At 31.9% G+C, this 22913-nt stretch overlaps 1 protein-coding gene across 1 annotated transcript in view; it reads left to right on the top strand.

The window, feature by feature from the left end:
• Positions 1–22913, top strand: part of LOC149900973 (potassium voltage-gated channel protein Shaw-like) — a 147988-nt gene that overhangs the window by 108172 nt on the left and 16903 nt on the right. Inside the window, exons 6-7 of the mRNA XM_090111983.1 lie at positions 4629–4943; positions 12172–12381. Coding sequence (XP_089968109.1) covers positions 4629–4943; positions 12172–12381 — 525 coding nt within the window. The remainder of the gene's footprint in view (positions 1–4628; positions 4944–12171; positions 12382–22913) is intronic.

Raw genomic sequence — 22913 nt, 5'->3', positions numbered from 1 at the left:
TACAAAACTATTTTAACGAAAAGCCTCCGCTTTGTAGATTTAATTTAAATAAAACATTCGTATCTGAAAGTTTCCTCCATTTATTTCAAATACAAATTCAAATTTAATTCAGTAAATGGTTATTCGATTCAAACCTTGAAATACATTAAAATGGTCTACGGATATTTCTATTCGTCCTGGTTTTATCCGGGCTAACTATTTTATTCTTATGTAATATCCATTTATCTAAACTTATCCACTAATTTAAGAAAGCGAAAAGATTTTCTCTACTAATATTATAGAAAGTATAGGTTTTATTTTCTATTTGTACAAAAGTCACTTGCTATTCTTTCAAAATTAGAGTGCTATATAATTATTAATTTTCTGAGTGACATATGCTATATTTATTTATTTTCGGGTTTCTAAATATAATATGTCTGTGAAATCTTTATAAGTGATAACAGATAAGTCCTAAATTCAAACCCATCTGGTGCTAAATAAATAAACTACCATCAGAAGGCTGATCACTTTCTATAAAGAAAAGGCGTCATTGAAACACTCGAAATGCAATTGTTAACTCCTCATGGGGATTCATTTTCTTTTACACGGCCATTCACCAGTGTTTTAGAATATGTTTTTTTAAAACAATATAATATAAGAAAAATATTTCGATGTCAAGAACTGATTTTGCAATTTAGCTTGAATTTTAAAGTAATTCTCTTTTTCTATAAAAATCCAAAATTTTAGCTCATTTCGTTTAATCAATGGTTAAAGGTCTATCTTTGTCCCAGTATCGTATAACAGAGAGGTCAAATTGTTTACCGAATCAAATAATCTTATTTATTTTAAAATCAAATTCAATTATTTAGTCATGTGATGTAGTCCGATTTCAGAAGCTTATCTCAAATAGCTCCTACCTTTGGAATTCGATTCATTCGCTTAAACGATTTGACAAAGAGAAGCGAATATATTTGTCACAGTATAGTCGTATTTAAATCGATTATATATAGGGTTGGAATTTTAAACTTTTTCGTGACATGTCGCCGAGTTCGAAGTGAAAGTATGTTCGTGTTCATTTTGGGATAGACTAGACATTAGATTAACATGTGATTAAATATTTAAAACAAGTGAGCGATGGTTTAGAATTTAATATAATTAGAATTTGAGTGAAACAGATGTCTCTCTTATTTATTATCCAGTATTATAAATTAAGTTATTAAATATGCATATAAGATAGATAATAATAATTAAAGCAATATAAATAGACGCAAATGTTTCTTCAGACAGGGAAGGATGTAGTCAGGAATAGGACGTAAAGGATCTTTATTTTTAAATCATCGTTGAAACTGTACTCAATACATCTCATTTTGAATTACCAAGCTGTTTTTGAACTGCCGGATAAAATACAACACAATTACAAAGCCTGGATACAAAAGAAATAAAAAATAACAATACTGAAATAACTTACTCCATTTTTATTTTGTTCCGCTGAAAAAAGGCTATTAGTTCGAGTCGATTGGGTTTCAAGTTTTTGCTCTGAAAAGCACTGTTTACATACAACTTCTTCTAACATAGTGTTTTAGTTTTATTGCTCAAATTTCATATCAAAAGTATAATATTTTATTTCGACGAATCTTTTATTTAATAATAAATTTTTCAAAGAGAATATTTAATACATAATACTTGAAAGTTTAGCCTGATCACTTTAAAAAATGATTCAATTTAAAAATATATGTTAAAAATAGTATTGAAATTTTATCTCAAATTAATTAACGTAACTGGACCAAAATAAAAACTTGGGCAGCCCTAATCCCCTAGGGCTGTCAGTTATCTGTAACCGAAATCTCGATAAGTAACGGTAAGAATAGGCTGTGGAAACGTTGGCCGCTGTAACAATTAATGTTCCCGGATATTAAATCCTCCATTATCCCACTCCTGTGGTTCTTGTGATATCCGGGATATCACACGGAGGGAAAAAACTCCGCGTTTTTATTTTGTCACTAATAAAATGTGCCTGAAGACTATAGTAATCTAAAATAGAAGAAGACATGGAAGCCTATATACAACTGCGTATTATAGGCTTGAAAATTATTCATAATACTCTTATTGCAAATGTTAAAATTGATCTAGCCGCCTTTGGCCGATATACACAAACATATTATAGTAATAAGACCAGCTATCCATATCTATATTATAATTGAGAAAATACAAAGATACACGCACTATGCACCAATTAAATAAAACTTAACTCACATTTTAATAATAGGTGTAGTTACGTACGCGTAAACGTAAACAATTGCTTGCTTCAAAAAAATACAATGCACCAAAAAGACCCTTAGATCACCCCAAACCAGATTTGTTTTTACAATTTTCTGTAACAATCTCATTTCTATGCTAATGTATAAACGATTCCGGTCTGAAGAGCCCTTTATGCTTCTAACCTAATCACTCCCTCGTTATCTACGCCTTAATACGGTAAGGCAGCTTTTGGTTTGCCGTCTATAAGTTTGTGTTTTGCGTGAAATTCTGGGAACACTGGTAATCTGATTAAAATGACGTTTAACCGACTTTGAGGTTAACGATTTGACACGTATGGTTGTTATCTTGGTTGTGATGATAGTTTAAGCGCTATGGATTCACACGTAATAATTAATAGAACTAGCTGTGTCATGTGGTTTGCCAGACGAACCCGCGGGCAAATATTAGTATTTCTTAAGCAGCTAATGTAATGTGTTCATCTGGTAAAAAAATCTATTTCATTGCCATTTTTCGTCAACATCAGTTATATTATTTTCGGGTAATATAGTGCCCAACATACACACATTTTACAAATTATCGCGTGTACAATATTAATCCCTGTTAGTCGCAAAAACAAACAAACTGCTGATATTTAGATACTTCAGTCTTTTTTTACAGTTTTTTCAACCGACTTAAAAAACGAGGAGGTACACTCGTCCAGGTGAACCAATTTTGATGTTCCTTTTTTATTTGAAAGAGTGCTTTCCAGTTACCCATTTAAATTTTGTCTAGTTCTGACTATTGGAAGGTTGTAAATGTTAAGTGTTTTATTATAAAACTAGTAATTACCGCCCGCGGCTTCGCCCGCTATGTCCAAATCCTAATAAATTATATACTTAAACCTTCATCTTGAATCACTCTATTTAAAAAAAAACCGCTTCAAAATCCGTTGCGTAGTTTTAAAGATTTAAGCATACAAAGGGACACAGGGACAGAGAAAGCGACTTTGCTTAGTAGTGATATTACCTAAATAATAATAATTAAAGTATTCACGATTTTAATAAAATTATCGATACCTATACCCATTCATATTGCTCTTCTAGAACCAATAAAATTCTATCCTAAACAAAATGCGAGCAAAACTGAAGTTCTAAATAACTTCGATATCCGCGAGTTCAGCCGAGTCACGGTATAGCAATAACACTCTACTATGAATTCCAAACAAAACACCTTTCCTGGGATATTGCCAGAACAATTTGATTTTTGTTGAAAAAGTGAAAAACTAACTTCAGAACAGCCTCTAGCGTAGCATAGCCGATTGGTAGAGCCTTTTTATTTAAATTAAGTTTGATGCAAAACTAGATAAAAGTAAATTTCTACATCACATCACATAACAAATGACAATATTTTAAATCCTATAAAAATCGTGTAAAACATACTCAATTGATCGGGTTTTTTTACAGACACATACTCCTTTAACTTAGGGAGATGGCTGATAGATAAAAATATAACGTGGATAATATAACGTTAATCTTTTCCCTGTCGCATAATAAAGATCAAATTGTATTCTCTATAACTGCAATCACATAAAATTCAGCAAATAACGAATAAATTTATTTGCAATCGATTTATATACCTAAGTAAAAAAAAAGTGAAACTTCTTTATGACCTTATTTTTTCAAAAAATAATTTACTATATGCAACTTTACAGAAATACGTCGAATCACGCGTGGTAGGGATAAGAAAAAGATGGCGCGTAACGGAAAAATGTCACGCGTAACAAAAAAATGTTACACTATTTTTTTTTCCAACCCCGATAAAGAAGTTTCACTTCAATAAAGTTACTGTTAAAAGTAAAAAAACTGAAATTTCATATACAATTTATTTTGTGTACAATTTTCACAAACTATTTAATCTTCATAACATTTACTACAATATCCACTGTTTGTTTTATGTGCTAGAACATATTTATTTTTACGGGTAGTCACTAGACTAGCAAATAAAGTCTAGACTTGCTATTTGATATTTTTATCATCTCGTAACAGCGGAAATAAAATAAACCGTAACATTTTAAATGCCACTTTTTTGGAGCTTATAAGGATAGATAAACACATTTTGCTTATAAAGGATTTTTTATATGCTAGAGAGAAAAACCTCAAACTGATGAACTATTTATATGTACATTGAACAAATCAAATGTATGAAAAATGATGAAATGTAGTAGTTGAACAATTTTTATCGTCAAGTTTCCCGTATATGTAATCAATTCATTAATTATTAATTAAAAGTAAGGCAATTAAAAGATTTTCCTTAAAGAAGCACTAAAAATACTACCTACAAAAACACTTTTCTTGTCATATCATGACTTTAAAATTTACAACATTTACCTAATTTCTATATTTTTGTTACAGGTGGCGCCAAACATAATCGAGTTTGTCAAATCCCCAGTCAACATAATAGACTTCTTATCAACATTAAGTTTTTACATGGACGTGGTAGTACAATTGACAGTGGTCAGGAGAAATATAGACAAAGCGGATATTCTGGAGTTCATATCCATTATCAAGATCCTGAGGCTGTTCAAGCTGACGAGGCACAGTCCAGGGTTGAAGATCCTGGTCCATACCTTCAAGGCGTCGGCTAAGGAACTGACGCTTTTGGTGTTTTTTCTTGTACTGGGCATCGTCATCTTTGCAAGCTTGGTGTATTATGCGGAGAAGTCACAGGTATGTAGCTTAATATTTATATCTGACTGCGAAAGGAGAGCTTTGTTTATCGAGTGTATGCATCGAAAAGTAAATAAAAATTGGCGCCAAAAAGTTATTAATATTAAAAATTGCTGTTGGCTTTTTGTTTTAATAATAATAATATGTTGATGATTGATTCATATAAATAATTGGGTTAAAAAAGTTGTTTGTAGGAATATATAGAAAAAGTCAGGACAGAGATAACTTATAGAGTTAATATCTGTAACCACTTAAATAATAAATATCTACAAACGAACATTATTCCTAAGTGCCATAAGTTATTTTTTTTAGTTAATAACCCGGAACGAATCGAGTAACTGGACAGTTTTTATGTAAAAGAGTAACAAACATCCATTTATACATTACAGATACTTTGAAACTTTCTCATTCATTACATTTATTAGATTGGCTAATCTTTTACTTACATTTATTATTTATGATAAACCAAGTAAGAGAAGACATTAAATAACAAGTCCATACAATCACTACATAGTATAAAACAAAGTCGCTTTCTCTGTCCCTATGTCCCTTTGTATGCTTAAATCTTTAAAACTACGCAACAGATTTTGATGCGGTTTTAATAGATAGAATAATTCCAGAGGAAGGTTTTAGTATATAATTTATTAGGTTTTAGACAAAGCGGGCGAAGCCGCGGGTGGTAAGCTAGTCTACACTAATATTATAAAGAGGAAAACTTTGTTTGTTTGTTTGATTGCAATGAATAGGCTCATAAACTACTGGACCGATTTTAAAAATTCTTTCACCATTCGAAAGCTACATTATCCACGAGTAACATAGGCTAGGTTTTATCCCGGAAATCCCACGGGAACGGGAACTATGCGGTTTTTCTTTGAAAACGCGGGCGAAGCCGCAGGCGGAAAGCTAGTACATAATATTTCCACAATTCCTTCTTTCTAGTGGAATCTTGATAAAAGCACATTGCTTTCAAATTATTCATATTGGTAGTGCATCTATATTTAATATTCAGGGAAATTTCTATCGCATGTTTTCATTTCCGAACGAAATAAAATATGGAGCAGGATTCTACTTCAAAATACAACAACTGTTGGATATTCATATTGAAGTTCAATTTATTTTCTAGCTTCAAAGGTCAGGTATTGTAGTGCTAGATTTAACTCAGGATTAAAATGGATTTATAAGGAAGGCTGATAGCGAATTCAATAAAATGAAGGTTCATTTTTACATTACGATGTGAAACGTTGAACACCTATTTGTTACGATTTTAATAAGAAACATTGAAGATTTTACCTTCTAGATTATCGCTAGAAATTAAAAAAAGACGTGTGGCACTCGGGGACTGCCGCGGTAAAGCTATTGCATGCTATGCCTTCAAGCCACACCTCCGTGCCCGTCGGAGTGGGGAGCGTGAGGTTTTTTCGTTACGGAATTTCTGGATTCGGTCCCCGCGCTCAAGGACCGCGATAGAAGCTATGCAATAGCTTAAAAATCTTAATTTCTGGGCTAAGATATTGAAACCAAAATATAGGAAAACAAAGTAGAGTGACTTCATACATCAATAAAAATGTGTATCAAACAACATTGAGATAATACTATTATGGAGCAGACACCACGAACAAAATCTGTGCGCCAAGATGGCGGCGCGGGGCGCGCGAATGACGGCTAGACAGTCATAGATTATGCGATGTCACTGACTCACCGCTATAGAGGCGACACTTTGTTTCTTTCTGTCTATTTTATTGGGTGCCACTCCTTACATGCACGTTGACTTGAAATTTTCTTTGTACTTACTTAATATTTATTTTAGATTTATACTGACTTTACTACGCGGGGCTAACAATATCTGGCATATAATATAGGATGAGGAGGTTCAGTCAGGGCTATGGGAAGTTTCATTCCTTACAAATTGAGCCTTTTTTAGAAAAAAAATAAAAGCCGTGTAAAAATTGTGTTTATTTATATTTAGTTCATCATCCTCAGAACATGTTCCCGGCTCAGAAATTACTTGTATTGTTCTAGTACTATTGTAGCACACCTTCGGCTAAAATAAATATAATAATAATAATGTTAGTGATGGCTAAAATAATATTTTATTTGTTATACAAATCCGTAAAATTTTATTATTATTACTAACATCAATACAAGGAATAGCAGACTTCTTTAGAATACGCCTTCCCGCTTTTGTGGTATATTTATCCTCATCGCGAAAATGCAATGAACAGACGCAAGTTCTATCGGATGGTAACCAGGTTTCTTCACTGCGGTTGTTTTGGACAAATTTTACCCATTTTTCCCTTTCTTCACGGCCCAGACATGGAAACCTTGAATAGAAAAAATATTAATCTGAACTAGCGGTCCGCCCCGGCTTCGCCCGTGGTACATATTTCGCAATAAAAAGTAGCCTATGTTTTTTCTCAGGGTCTAAAGATTGTCTGTGCCAAATTTCATCAAAATCGGTCCAATAGTTTATGAGCCTATTTATTACAATCAAACAAACAAACAAAGTTTTCCTCTTTATAATATTAGTGTAGATAAATAAATAATAATTCAATTATACGTTCAAGTCAGTAGCTTATACAATATCAATTAAAATTGATTAAAATCAATTAACAAAAAAAAAATTGGTGATTAAGTAATTGATTTTCATATTTCATGATTTCACCTTTTTTCAATTAACAACCAGTCTATGCTTTTCTAAATATGTAAAATTATTATTTTATACTATAAAAATATACGCCAGCAAATATTACTAACAACACTTATTTCATGCCCAATGTCATATCTTAAATTTTTAATCTATGACAAATGACGCAAAATGTCGCCCGCCAAAAATTTTGTTCTAACTTGTTTTAAAAATTATTATCTAGTTACTTACTGATTGAAAAGTTATTCCTTTACACTTTTCCGTATTATTTGTATTATTTGTGCAATATCGTAACACACACGTAGGCATATTTGATGCGTTTCACTTTAAAACAAATAAAAAATGAGCGTGACGTTCGCGCCAATGAGCGAGCAAGCGACTGAGTGCAGTTACGCCACATGACGTATGTTGAGTAGAACATAAGTGGTGTAGGCGGTATCGACTCCATATTAATATTATCTCAATGTCAAACAAAAGGATTTTCATCCTAATCTATATAAAAACCTCATAATGAATATTATTATTTTATAAGGTATCTATATAAATACAAAGTCGTTTAAATTTACTATAAAAAGGAAAAATATCTGCTTCAAAATTATCCAAAGAACCAGTCACATGTTCGAATATCTTGCTCGACTTTCCTTTCTTATGTCTAATAAATGGCGGCATATTTTTCACCGTCAATTACCGACTTACATACATCAGTGTCACCTGCGTCTCGTTATAACTAATACGACTTGAAATTATCTTTGCTATATACAATTTTCCTTCGTAATAACGATACGGGTTGGGTCGACCACCATTTTGAAAATTGGTGTCGTGTTGATTAACAAAAAGTTATGTGTATTTGTGCGTGTGTATGTGTCTGTGCTGTCGACCACCTATTTTAAAATTAATGTCATATTTTCACAAATGTCCTGTATGTGTTCTTATAATCCATACTATAATATTATAAATGCGAAAGTAACTCTGTCTGTCTGTCTGTTACTCAATCACGCCTTAACTACTGAACCAATTTGCATGAAATTTGGTATAGAGATATTTTGATACCCGAGAAAGCACATAGGATAGGTTTTATCCCGGAAATCCTACGGGAACGGGTTTTTCTTTGAAAACACGGGCGAAGCCGCGGGCGGAAAGCTAGTAGTCAATAAATTATAATGAACAGGAAAAGTTATTAAAATAAAAAATAATTTTATCCACGCACACTGGTATTAACTTGTCTAGTTTACATAATCTAAATAATTCTCTATGTATTATAATATTACATTTTTATCTAAGAGTCTTCTAGCATAACCATCTTGATTTGTAAAAACGTAAAAATACTTTGTAAAAGTAACAAAAGCTTCCATCTGAAAATTAAAATTTCAAATATTCCGACTCCACTCTACACAAAGTTAAGATCAACCTATAATCCGATGAAATAATATTTTTACACGTATTCTACATGCAAAGCCTCGTGAAAAGGAAGTTTTGTAAACATCTGGCCGGATCATTGAATGTTGCATTACATTTTCGCCTTTATGCAGTTGGAATAATGAGTATAATTGCATCACAGCAACTTGGAGGCAAAGATTTACATAATTGCGGTCACATATTTGAATATTCATTCAAACAATTTGCTCAATTTCTTGTAGTTTTCATACATTCATAGATACTTCTATATTATATTGCTATAACGTATATATTTTTAGAGAAGGAGTTCAGACTTTATAACAAAAATCATCTATAAAATGAATGAGTTTTAAAACGTTCGTGATAAATGATAATACATATCCTAAAACTAGCTGTGCCTCGCCCTTTTACCCCCCTTGATCCGCTTCTATTGGTCTAAGCGTGACGATTGGTGATATTTTAGCCTCCTCCTTCCTCGTCTATCAAACATTGAAATAATTTTTCAAATCGGAGACGTAGTTCTTTAGATTAGCGCATTCAACCAAACAAACAAACTTGGACAGTAGGTATTAATTACTTGAGAATGTATACTTCATAATAATTTTATCAAAACATGATTTCAGTACAGATCAGAAGAAATAAACAATATTTTATACTTTAGGAATATCTCAAGCTACAAGCAAACGGATCTAAATATCCCTTGAAGAGCGGAACACTAAAACAAAATGACCCTTGTCCCATTGTAAGGGAGCAAGGGAACAAAATAGGGTCAGAATTCGATAACAAGTTGGGGAGTTTTTATATATTTTGTGGGAATTAGAAAACCTTGCCTATGGCGCACTTGTATACCTACAGGGTTGGTTGAACTGGTTTTGAAGAACCGTGATAACTCTTTGTGTAGTGGTTAAAGGGGTCTTAGTATTTTTGGTGTGGATTATAATTGAATTGGTAAATATTATGTGTTATATTTTGTTGTGCTAGGGTGAAATATGTATATTACTTGTATGTCTATATTTTGACCAATATTATGTTTTCGTTTAGACTCTAGGTAGAGAATACGTAGAGAGACAAATCTTCTCTACTACATGAAGATTGAAATTATGATAACCATTTTAGAGGACAGTTCTTTGGCATATTATGAAAATATACAGTTACATATTTTGTAATTAAATTGTAATACTGACATTATTAAAAAGAGCAACTACGGAGTTTCTTGCCGGTTCTTCTCCATAGATACTGCTTTCCGAATCGGTGGTAAATGTTAAGAATATATAAAAACAGGACGATTCAAAAGTGCTTCTCGAAGAAGTCTAATTGATTAAATAAATGTTTGAGTTTGAGTTTGAGAGAATTCTACAAATCAAATGAATAGAGAAAAAAATACTAAAAATAATACTTAATCATAATAATGTTATCATCTCTAAAAAGTTGAGTCAGTTTCGTTAAAAAAGACCGAATAAAATTTCACGTAAAAATATTGCAGCTCATTTCTCGGTAGTTATGAAAGGGCCTTAGTAAGCTAATGCGAAATCCCCTTAGGACCGTTTCGGAGGTCTGTTGTGTCACGTTACAGTATATTGAGGTCAGAAATGCACGTGTGCTTATGTTATTTGATTTGATAGTATTTGCTGATGAAGGGCCTTTTTCTTTTGGATATAGGTGACATAAAAGATATAATATGCTATGAATTGAGAAAATTGCCGTTTTTACACAGGCTATGCCTAGCAAGAGAGCCAGAGCGTCATACAGATTTTTATTTTATTTTATAGAAAAAAACAAAACACAATTCCCGAAAATTTTTATATATACAGAATAAGTAGACATTTTTCGTACAGGTATCACTCTACTCTTTGTAAAATATTAATCAAATTCAGTTCAGGCACTTAATCTTGCTTACGCCTATACAGTTTTTTGTTTATTTTTTACTCTTTAGAGATATTTTTATAATATATAAACGTATACGAATTATTATAATGAAAGTATTATAATATGTTTCTCCACACACCGCATACGTGACGTGAAATAAAAATCGAAAAGGTTGGCTTACATTGCTTGATTTAATTCTAAAAAGGAAGGCAAAAAAATCTTTCAGTATATCATAACAATAATAAAGAAAATTGCGAATTTTCTTGTCAAAGTTATAGTTTTCACGGAAACATTAAAATTATTTTCTTGAACTCTACCGTTGGAAGTTCACTTTAATTTTTGAACTTTAGGCTGTTATTTAAGTAAGAAAGAGAAATAGCGAAGGAAATATGTATGCAATGATTTTGCCTCAAAATTATTTTACGTCATATTTTTTGGAATTATGACAAAAGATTTTAACGATATTAGTGGGTGTGAAAGAGTTATTAATTATTATAGTCGTTATTTACCAATACGAGGCGTGTTTTAAACTGGTATTATAATAATATACCTATTGCCATGTTTCGTACTAGTAGTGGCACTTTAGCAATTCAATTATTTTATACTATGATAAAATGCCGTTGAACATATAATGATATTGTCTCTACAAATCTCATAAACCTAAAATCATTTGTTCGGATTTTTCAAGTCACATACCTACCTTATTCTTACGACTCACCTGCGTTCTGCACGTAATGGAACATACATTCGACATCTGCATTGTTAGATACTATGTAGCACTGCGATACCTACGTGGAGGGAATACTTATAAATACGAAAAACACAACTCAACGTACGGACGCGCTTTACCTCGGCCAAGCCACGTGACATGTCCACACAGAATGTTGCTTCGCGCAGCAATTGCTTCGCGAGGCTGCTCGCTCTGTGTGGACCCGCATTGGATATGACTAGTCATTATTAAAAAAAAATAAAGGATAAAAAATAGATCTATGGACGACGTTGAATCGTTGGTACCCTCAATTTCAATTTCAAATTCTGGCATTGCTGTTGTTATTGAGAAAGACGGGAACGGCTCAAATCACGGCTCTATAATTGTTTTTCTTTCAACTTTTCAAATATTTACAATTATACTTAACTAGCTGCGCTACGCTTAGCGTATAGCCTTCCTCCATGACTGGGCTATCTAACAACGAAATAATTTTTCAAATCGGACCAATAGTTCCTGAGATTAGCGCGTTCAAGCAAACAAACTCTTCAGCTTTATAATATTAATATATATATAAACAATAATAAACCTTTTCATATACCAACCTTTTGTTTCAGGATAATCCAGACAATCAATTCAAGTCCATCCCCCTCGGCCTCTGGTGGGCCATCGTTACCATGACAACCGTGGGCTATGGAGACATGGCGCCGAAGACGTATCTAGGAATGTTTGTGGGTGCTCTGTGCGCGTTGGCCGGTGTACTTACCATAGCACTGCCTGTTCCTGTTATAGTGTCTAATTTCTCCATGTTCTATTCACATACGCAGGTAAGTTGATGTTTAATAATTTTGTTTAGGTTGTACTATAATGAGTGATTTACATATGATAGAACGTAGAATACATACAGGGTGTAATCGTTAAGTGTGCACAGGCGATTATTCCGTAACTATTGCAGATATCAAAAAACTTTAAACTGATATTAAAAGTACTTAACCTAATGAGTAAAATGACGATAATTACATTTTAAAAATAAAACGAGAAATATCCAAAAATTTACATCAAACGCTTCCATACATTTAGTATGAAATATGACTATTCCAAACATTTGATGAAATATTTTACTTTTTTATTGGATTTTGTGCTTTAATTACTTCGCAAATTTTAATGAAAGTTTATTAATTAGAAACCATAAATAGAGCTCGATATGGAATACAATGGTATTTCAAAACGAGGATGTCATTTCGAACATTTGCTTTGAACACAAAATGTATGGGAAATAAAATGTATGGGAGCGTTTCATGTAACATTTTTGGGTATTTCGCGTTTAATTTTTTAAAAGTTATTATTGTCATTTTACTCATTAAGTATAGTACTTTCAATATCAGTTTAAAGTTTTTTGATATCTGTAATAGTTACGGAATAATCGTCTGCCCACACTTAACGATTACAGCCGGTATATAAACTTATATGTATTCTAAGTGGTAGAATAGACTGCGTTTCTACGATTAATTCAAATAGTGTTAAAACTTACTTGTTTCTGGAAAAGCTTTCGAGTTATAGCAGTTGATAGTTTAACACAAGATTCTATAAATGTGGTTCCTCCTTCTAAGTCTGTGGATTCATTTGGAAGAAGTTGAATCATTATGATTAAGCGTTTTAAATATTTGTTATTCATTAACACAAAAACGTAGACGAAATATTGTTTTATCTTGTTAAAATTTTTCTACTTTAATTATATGGTAATGAGGTTAAACAACCATAAATGGAATAGATGTCAGTTTAACATTAACATAACGTAAAAGTTCAAACGTTCAATATACTAACCCAGAAACTAAAAATTCTACGAGCGCAAACAAATAATTTAGAGTAAATTGAGTGAACGAAATAAAAAGAAGCATGCACAAGAGTGGATTTAAAATAAATATTTGTTGAGTAATAAATAGTAAAGAGTTCGCGTAAACATAGCTATAACACGGTTTTTGACTGTATCGTTGGACTATTTTAAACTACGTGTGTTCTATTTATTTTAGTTAATAATAATTGCATCAGTTCAAATTTTATTAACCTGTGATTGTTGTTAGATTCACTAATATTATGTTTTGTTATAATTTCAAGATTGAAGTTTAACACATGATTTGTATTGATTGCTTTATTAATTACTTTTTGATCCTGAAACATTGTTTATTTAATATGTATTATAATTAATTTTTAAGGTAGCCACATCACATTGTAGGGCAGATTGTTACTTAATCGCTAAAAAAATGTTTTTTCTTTCTTTCTTTCTAAATATAAATAAAGCTTTGTTTAAAGCAAGTGGCTTGAATGACATTTTTATACGAGTATGAAAGTTTATTATTTTATATGTTTGATAAGATGTGACTTTATGACGTGTCTAGACGAGCTTGAGCATAGCGTTATATTGCAAAGTGCAGTCGTATTTTTTTTGTATAAACTTAACTTTTGAAACTTATCTCATACAAATATTTATCCATACAATTTAATCTTTGTTTGTTAATTCGTGTCCACAGAGACTATAAACATATCTATACTAATATTATGAAGCTGAAGAGATTGTTTGTTTGAATGCGCTAATCTCAGGAACAACTGGTCCGAATTGAAAAATTATTTCGGTGTTAGATAGCCTATTCATTGAGGAAGACTATAGGCTATAATATCATCACGCTAAGACCAACAGGAGCGGAGCCACGCGGGTGAAACCGCGGAGCGCAGCTAGCAAAGTAGGTACACTATGATAAGTAAAACATAATTATACAGTATATTTTCTGCTCCAAACTTATTCGGTCTCCCCCGTGTAATGAAACGTCGCAGTTTCAAACATAATTATGAGTCATTTTATACTGTTTTATCGTAACTTTTCACTTGAAGTGCGAGTCGGATTTACTTTTGTTAGAGTCTTACGTGCGAGGGTCCAAAATATTGGTTTGATGCAAATTTTACTTACTATAATTTTAAATGCAGAAATTTATTCATATTATGGTTTTGGTTGATGGCTTGTGATCTGGGGGGTTTAGCATGATGTCATTTTTTTTTGTGTGGTGTCTCTCAATGTTAGCCAGAAGGGCTTCTACATTTTAACGCGGACGCGGGGGTGAACTGAAGGTTCACCCTGGTAGCGACATGCACAAGGGCGTCCCCCCTTGACGGGGATCTCGAACCTCGGCTTGGGCTGTCACTTGAGTGGAGGAGGCCAGAAGGGCCCTAATCGGACGGGGCATGATGTCATATAGCAGTATTATTGTATCGTAAAATCTTTCTATAAAAAGCCTAACTTTCAACTTTTTATTCTCTCATGACCGTCATGACCCAACATTATTATACAGGTAATTTTTAAAATGTAGCAAGCATATCCATATATTAACCATATTATCTATCTAGCATACAAAAGAGCATTTATATCGATTGAAAGGCGCCAAAGAATTTCTACTAAACTTTTCAGTTATTTCTCAATCATTAAGAAACTTTTTCCAATAAGATTTAAAGGGTTATCTTAGATAGATTCCAAATTAATGAGCCGTACCGTCCAATGGTCCGGTAACGAGACCAGAGGAATTCTTAAATCACAATTTTGGAAAATGAACCTTAACACAATGCAATAAGGATGGTGGAAGTCAGGAATTATCGGACAAGCTTGAAACATTTCCCGCTTATTAGAAAACTGGTTTTCATTTGGGTTATACGAGATCATTTTGAAAAAGACAGAAACATTACTAATGACTGTAATTGGAGTGTTCTGAGTTTTTAATTATACACTCTATTTATACCCATTAAAATATAACTTGATACAATTTTTGGAAACCTAGATATTATCGTGAAATTCAGAGTTGTTTTCTCTGTTAAGATGAAATTAGTCTCGTTTAAGCAACCCAAAGAAGACTCATTACTTGCTTGAAAGCTTATTTGATTTGCAAAACCTTAAGTAACCTAAAATTATGATCCTGAACAGTTTCGTTATTTAACATTTATAAGAGACGAGTTTCAACTTTCACCTCCATCTCATTTTGAATTAAACTAATGATCTCAATCAACGAAGCTTCTACAGCTAAAGATATTTTTAATTCTAACGACGAGTTATCATATTCCAATATAATTTGACCTTTCAGATCTAGAATAACCCAGCGCTGTTTCATTATTTACAATCAATAGAGACAGAAATTAAGCTCGGAAGTCTTTTGACCCGAATACGCTTATAGATTCGAAAGGTCAGTTCTATTCTTTTATTCTTTGACCTGCTATTGTATGGAATCGTGTATCTTGAAATTTTGGAAGAGTAATTTTGAATGGTTTTAAGCTGCTGTACCAATTGCTATACCGTTATGAATGCTCTGGATTTTGGAGAAATACTGTTTTAAAAACTTGTGTTCTGCTTTTAGAGAATAAGGCATCATTTATACCGTGGTTACGGCCATAAACTTCAACATTGTAGATAAACTACGTGGCTCGATAGGTCATGGGATATTCTTATACTTATAATTATGTAGGAACTGTTATTAGTATAATTCTTACATCGATTTTCTGATGTGGATTATTCTGATTGTCATTCTCAGTCTTACATATTTACTTTTATCTCCCTTTTTCTATCCTTATTATATATATTATATATTATATCTTCCCCATCACCGATTTCCTTATCATAAATTAAACGTTATTATTACACTATAAAAACAGAAAGATATACAAGATTAAGAAATATCTTGAGTTTATAACAATATTGTTACGTTCTTATTAAAACATCCAACATTTGATGAACTCATCAACTTCCGAAATATTTGGAATTAGTTACAGAACATGCCTTATTATTATAATAATCAGGAATTTTCGTAATTAGGAAAATTGCTCTGAACTCGTTTCGGTGGAGCTTGACAAATTTTATAAATTAATAATGAATCTTTTACGTGATGATATAGATTTTTAGATATAGGAATATATTATTATAACCCCGCCCCGCGGTTTTACCCGCATTGCTCCACTCCTGTTGGCCTTAGCGTGATGATATATCCTATAGCCTTCCTCGATAAATAGATCGACACGAAATAATTTTTCCAATCGGATCAGTAGTTCCTGAGATTAGCGCGTTCAAACAAACTCTTCAGCTTTTAAGAGATTAGCGCGTTCAAACAAACTCTTCAGCTTTAAAATTTAAAAGCTGAAGAGTTTGTTTGAACGCGCTAATCTCAGGAACTACTGGTCCGATTGGAAAAATTATTTTAAAAAACATCGTATCTAAGATGAGATAAAAATAAATTCCAACTTTGACATCGACCTGAGACGAGGAATATATCTTCTTTATATATAAAATTCTCGTGTCACAATGTTAGTCTGCATACTCCTCCGAAACGGGTGGACCGATTCTCATGAAATTTTCTGTTCATATCGGGTAAGTCTGAGAATCGGCCAACATCTATTTTTCATATGTACCACGGGCGAAGCCGGGGCGGACCGCTAGTTTTAGTATAATATCTTGCATGATTTTCTACGTTGTTTTTCGTTAATAGGGCTTATTATTTTAGACTAACTTTACGTACTTAAAGGTTCGTGTAGCCTTTTTTCGTTATATATTAGAAGATCTTGGCATAATATTTGTCTTGCCTCACTTAGTATTAAATTTTGATATTTTGAATAGTAAATAAATATCTTTAGTTGATATTCTATGACAGGGTTGTTATATTATAGAGTTTAGTGATTAGTGTTAAGTTAAGAATATAATATACCTAGTTTGGCGTATGCCATAGTTAAATAAATTAATTAAAATGTTGCGTGACTATAGGTATTCTTAAACAGTTTTCAGATTCATTTAAACTTGTAGTGAATCAATATCGTTTTAAAATTCATTTGTTCAATTGTCTCTCTCTAGCGTAACTTGCTTTCATCATTTCAGCATTTCATTTATCTTCAATGCAACAACCTAGTTGAACCGAAGAATTTTCAGTAAAACGCTCATAAAATATATTATCTTAACAACTGATCTTTACTACAATGTAGGCGTATCTACATGCAATAAATATAACATAAAAAAAATTAATGAAGTAGGTATTAATGCGAGTATAATCCGTATTAAAATTCAAACGACCTCATTAAAATATATCCTGAATTGCATTCTGATAATGAATAAAATATGATTAACGATGAAATTAAAGCCCAATTTTCGATACGGCATAATCCGGGCACTCAATGTAACTAAATTGGATTACGGTATTTATACGAATTAGTTTAAAATTATAAATTTTTAAAGGTACTTTATAAATATATGATAGTAGCTTTTGATGTAACGTTTCGGTTTTATTCAGGTTTATAATAGTTTTTTAATTTTTTCCTAACCTTTCCCATGTTTTAAGTACATTCTATTTAGAATAATAATATTTCGTTGATTAAAAAAACGCCTACACAATAAAGTTTTTTGTGTTTAAAGTCAAAAAATACAACATCAGCCAGACTTTAACCCCTTTTAGCAGGAATAAGGGTTGTGACCCCAAAGTTTGCTTGAATTACGAAAGTGTTAAGTGCGGGCCTGATGTTATCATAAAAGTTTGCAGAGTAAGAGCACTTCACACCATCCGATACGACATTGTATGCGACGCTGATCCGATATCGTGATAAGCAACATTGATCGTTCAATTTATCGGAATCAATATCAAGTGTTGTCTTAACCCTTTTCCTGAATAAACGTATAGTTAAAATGTTATACAATGTTGCTCCATTCAAAAAAGTAGTAGATCAACCATATTTTCATGTTTAGAAAGAAAACAAATATTGGATATTTACATTAAATATTTTAGACTCTAGACCGTCGCACAATAATTATATAATGAAGTGCTAATTTGTATATTAATAATAATAAATAATAATTTAGTATCAATCAACATACAATAAGAGCGAACTTTTCAGGTCACTGAAATAAAGCCACAACACTTTCTTGCCCAACTAATAAAAGTAGCTCCATCACGATAAACTTTTAAAAAACATCGTGTCGTACACTGTAAAGTCGTTCCAAGGAGCTCGCAGACATTACACATGATGTAAGTTAATTGAAATGCGGCTTACGAGTACGTTACGATAAAATGTCGTGTTTATTTATTAAGAGCGCCTAAAAAGCATGTACACTTGTTTACACTAGCTTATAATGTGTTAGCTCATGTACTGTACATCTCTTTTGTTTAGACCTAAAATGATGAATGTGTAAAATTTTGATTAAAATGTTCTGAATTTAGTTATTATATTATATAGATATATATATTTGACGAACATTTTTATTATAAAAAGTAATCAATTTTCCTAAAAATGTCGGGGTTTCTCTATTCTTCGCATTTCGTTTTGATATAAAATTGACGCGGGGTTAAAAAAATATTCTTCTTGACTTTGACTTGACTTGACTCGGTACAAATATCATAAGATTTTTTTTAATAATTGTGAAAATGGAGTATTTTCGTTATGTAATAATATATGGAATAGGGATGATGAATGTGTTTTTTTTTTAAATTATAAAGGTACATTTTGCGGATTTTTAAGTCGATGTTAGTCAATATAATATTTAATTTTTAAATTAAGTTAATCCTATCACTTATCCGAATGTTTCCGATCTTTCCCAATACAAATAATCTAATTTATCAATGCATTTGAAACTTCGTCAGTAAGCGAGTTCAAACTAACTTTAGGAAACTTGTTAATTCTGTGTGTTTGAACTTCTGTCTTGATTTTGTTTGACACTCCAGGGTATTGCGGTTACGGTTATATAGATACCTAGTTGTTTCTATTGGTCGACTATCCGATCGTGGAGAATTTATTTATTTACTAGCAGTCCCGGCAAACGTTGTTCTTCCTTACTCTTATCACTTAGGGGTATGAAAAATAGATGTTGGCCGATTCTCAGGCCTACCCAATATGCACAGGAAATTTCATGACAATCAGTCCCGCCGTTTTGGAGGAGTATGGTAACTAACATTGTGACACGGGAATTTTATATATTAGATTTAAAACGCACACATTATACACAATACCCTTACAGTTTCCCAATTCCATAGGTATGTGATTAACTGTTTTAATTTCGATAAAAAATTAATATAGTACGTATATTTTATGCCTCTATCGAGTATTAATTCTAGTTTTTCGCTTTATTTACTTTATAAAGCCACCTAAAGCTTAAAGCAACCTATTGAAAAGCATGAATTATTTCTATAACGATAACACTATAGTCTAAAAAATATACTTACTCAATAATATTATAATAGTCGAATATGTTTATATGTGGATAAACTTTTTTACAAATTAAATACATAATATCATCAATACGATCAATCAACTTTATGTTTAATGTTTTTTTTTCATTATTCTATAGGTCTAATAAATAATAATCTACACAAATACTCAAAAATACGAATTACCCAATTGTCACCAGTCAACAAAGCCTTACCGAAACAAGCAGGTACCTACATACGATTTAACCCGTTCGCTTTCCGCACAATAGCCCGGTTTTTCCCGGAGGCGTTCTAAGTGGCCGGGTCATTAGCGCCCCGGCTGCGAAGGGTTAAGTGGTCTGACTTTATTTATTGCTGTCGGGTTTCCGCGGGAGAAATATGTAAAAAATGCTCCTGGATTGTGAGCAAAATGGTAATCGGAGTGACACGCGTAATCCAGAATGTACATTGTACGTGTTTACGGTTTTCTACGAAATACATAAATCTTTAGCAATTAAGGTTTTACGGTTTTTAAACGTGAATTATGCATTATATTTTTAAACCAACGTTTCCCAACCCTAATAAATGGTGTTTAAAATGTTGTCTTTAATTTGTAAATGTTCAATAGGTACTCGCGTAAAATCAAACAGATGAAAATACTACATAAATGTTTGTTAGCTTTATGTCAAGATATAGAAAGAGGAATTAAAAGTTAGAAAATTGTTTAACACTCGTGACGATAAAAAAAGAATTCAGAATTCCAGACAATTTTCAAGAACAAGTACCATCTATTTAATCATAGATAGATGAATTGATACATCGTGAATTAATTGAAAATTACTGTAGGTATATTATATTGTGTAAATGTATACAAACCTCATGAATGAAATGTTAATTTCTGGCATTAACATTGCAATAGATTGCAGTACAGCGGATGATTACCGATTATTAATCGATGCAGCAATACAATCAGTCTTGATTGGAAACTGTGTTAGTGCTAGGTCATCAAAAAGGAGTTTAATGTGTGTAGGATATAGTATGCTTTGACAAAAACGTTACGAACAGACAGACAGACAGAGTTACTTTCGCATTTATAATATGTATTAGTATGGATGTATAACAGATAATAATATAATAATAATAAATAATAATAAAAGCCTTTATTTATTCCTTTTCTTACATCTAATTACATTATTTATTTTTTGTTAGTATTGTTAGTATTTACATTATTCTTATTTCTATTACAATTCTATTTTTAAATATTAAATGAAGTGTTAGTAAATAATTAAACAGTATGCAATTAAATATATTATAAAGGACCGCTTTTTGCGGTAAAAGCCTCCTCCAATTTTTTCCACTCATCTCTGTTTTTGGCTACTCTTGTCCATAGGGCACCTGCGTGATTTTTCAAATCATCACTCCATCTTGCAATTGGTCTCCCTCTTTTCCGCTTTTTATAATAAGGTGTCCAATTAATAACTGTGTGTGACCATCTGTCATCTCTCAATCTGCACAGGTGACCTGCCCACTTCCACTTCATTTTACAGACATACCTTGCTACATCTCGAGCATTCGTTCTTTTTCTTATAACAGTATGTCTTATTCTATCTCTCAGTTTGATATTCATAAAGCTTCGTTCCATACCTCTTTGACAGATGCTAATTCTATTCACATGTTTTTTTGATAGAGTCCATGTTTGGCATGCATATGTGAGACATGGTGTTAGACATATATCCATCGCTTTGGCTTTTAATGGGATTGGTAACTGACCTTTGACAATTTCTTTCATAGCCCAATATTTGTTCCATGTTTGTTTGACTCTTCTTTCAATTTCTTTTTCGTTGCATAATTTAAATGAGATGAGATGTCCAAGATAGATATAGTCTTCAACATACTCAATGGGAGATTCATTCAGTGTGACAAGTAGTTGGGAGCTGTTAGTTATAATTTTTGTTTTTTCCTCATTTATATTCAAGCCAGCTATTTTGCTATATTTATTGAGTGACTCTATCATTATTTGTAATTCCTTAACATTTTCTGACAACAAAACTATATCATCTGCAAATCTGAGATGTGATAAATATCTTCCATTGATTTTGAGACCATATGACTCCCAGTTTAGTTGGCTGAAGATATATTCCAGTACTGATATAAAGATTTTCGCTGAAAGTGGATCTCCTTGTTTGACACCTCGGTTAATCTTAAATGTTGGTCCCTGAATGTCTAGTTTTACTCTCGCATAGCTGTTTTCATATATAGTTTTTATTATTGATATATATGTCTCATTGACACCTTGAGATTTTAATGCTTGCCATATAGCACTATGTAAAATAGAGTCAAATGCCTTTGCATAGTCAATAAAGCATATGTATAAGGGTTTATTGTATTCGTTATATTTTTCTATTAACTGTTTTACAGTATGTATATGGTCAATTGTAGACATTCCTTTCATAAAGCCCGCTTGTTCAATTGGTTGCTTGTCATCTAAGATATATGTCAGTCTTCTTAGTAGAGTTGAGGTAAATACTTTATATATGCATGGAATTAAGCTAATCGGTCTGTAATTACTTATAAATTTTGGATCTCCTTTTTTGTACAATAGTATTATATCCGAGCATAGCCATTGTTTTGGGAGCTTTATTTCTTTTAATACGAGGTTAAATAAATGTGTCAGAGGTTTTACTATATGAGATTTGCTCGCAATGATCATCTCGTTTGTTATACCATCGGGGCCGGGACTTTTCCTGTCTTGAGATTTTTAATAGAATGCTCTACTTCACATTCCAAGAAGGGTGGGACATCTTCAAACTGTTCATTATTATGTGTGCTGATGGTCTTAAAATTTTTAAACACGTTACTTTGCTCTTGATTAATATCGTTGTATAGGTTTTTGTAAAACGTTGTGGCAATATCTAGTAATTGTTTTCTGTGTGTGGTAACAGAGCCTGTAGGAGTGGTCAGATGTGTCATTAATTGTTTTGTTTTCTCTAAAACCTTGTTTGCTTTTTTTATGCCACCTGTTTGTTTTAAATGATTTTCAAATATTTGTAATCGATAATTTTTTAAATTCTCCTTTATTTTTTTATTAATTGTTCTATATAGATATGTTAGTTTATATTTTTCTTCACGAGTTTTATTAGTTTTATTTCTTAATATATGTTTCTGTTGTT

Source organism: Colias eurytheme, chromosome 17 (genome assembly GCF_061535395.1).
Source record: "Colias eurytheme isolate Ceu_HAF_F1 chromosome 17, ilColEury1 Martin Lab GWU primary, whole genome shotgun sequence".
In the NCBI taxonomy this organism is placed as follows: domain Eukaryota; kingdom Metazoa; phylum Arthropoda; class Insecta; order Lepidoptera; family Pieridae; genus Colias; species Colias eurytheme.
The sequence above is the reverse complement of the archived record's forward strand: the minus strand, read 5'-3'. Positions and strand labels throughout refer to the sequence as shown.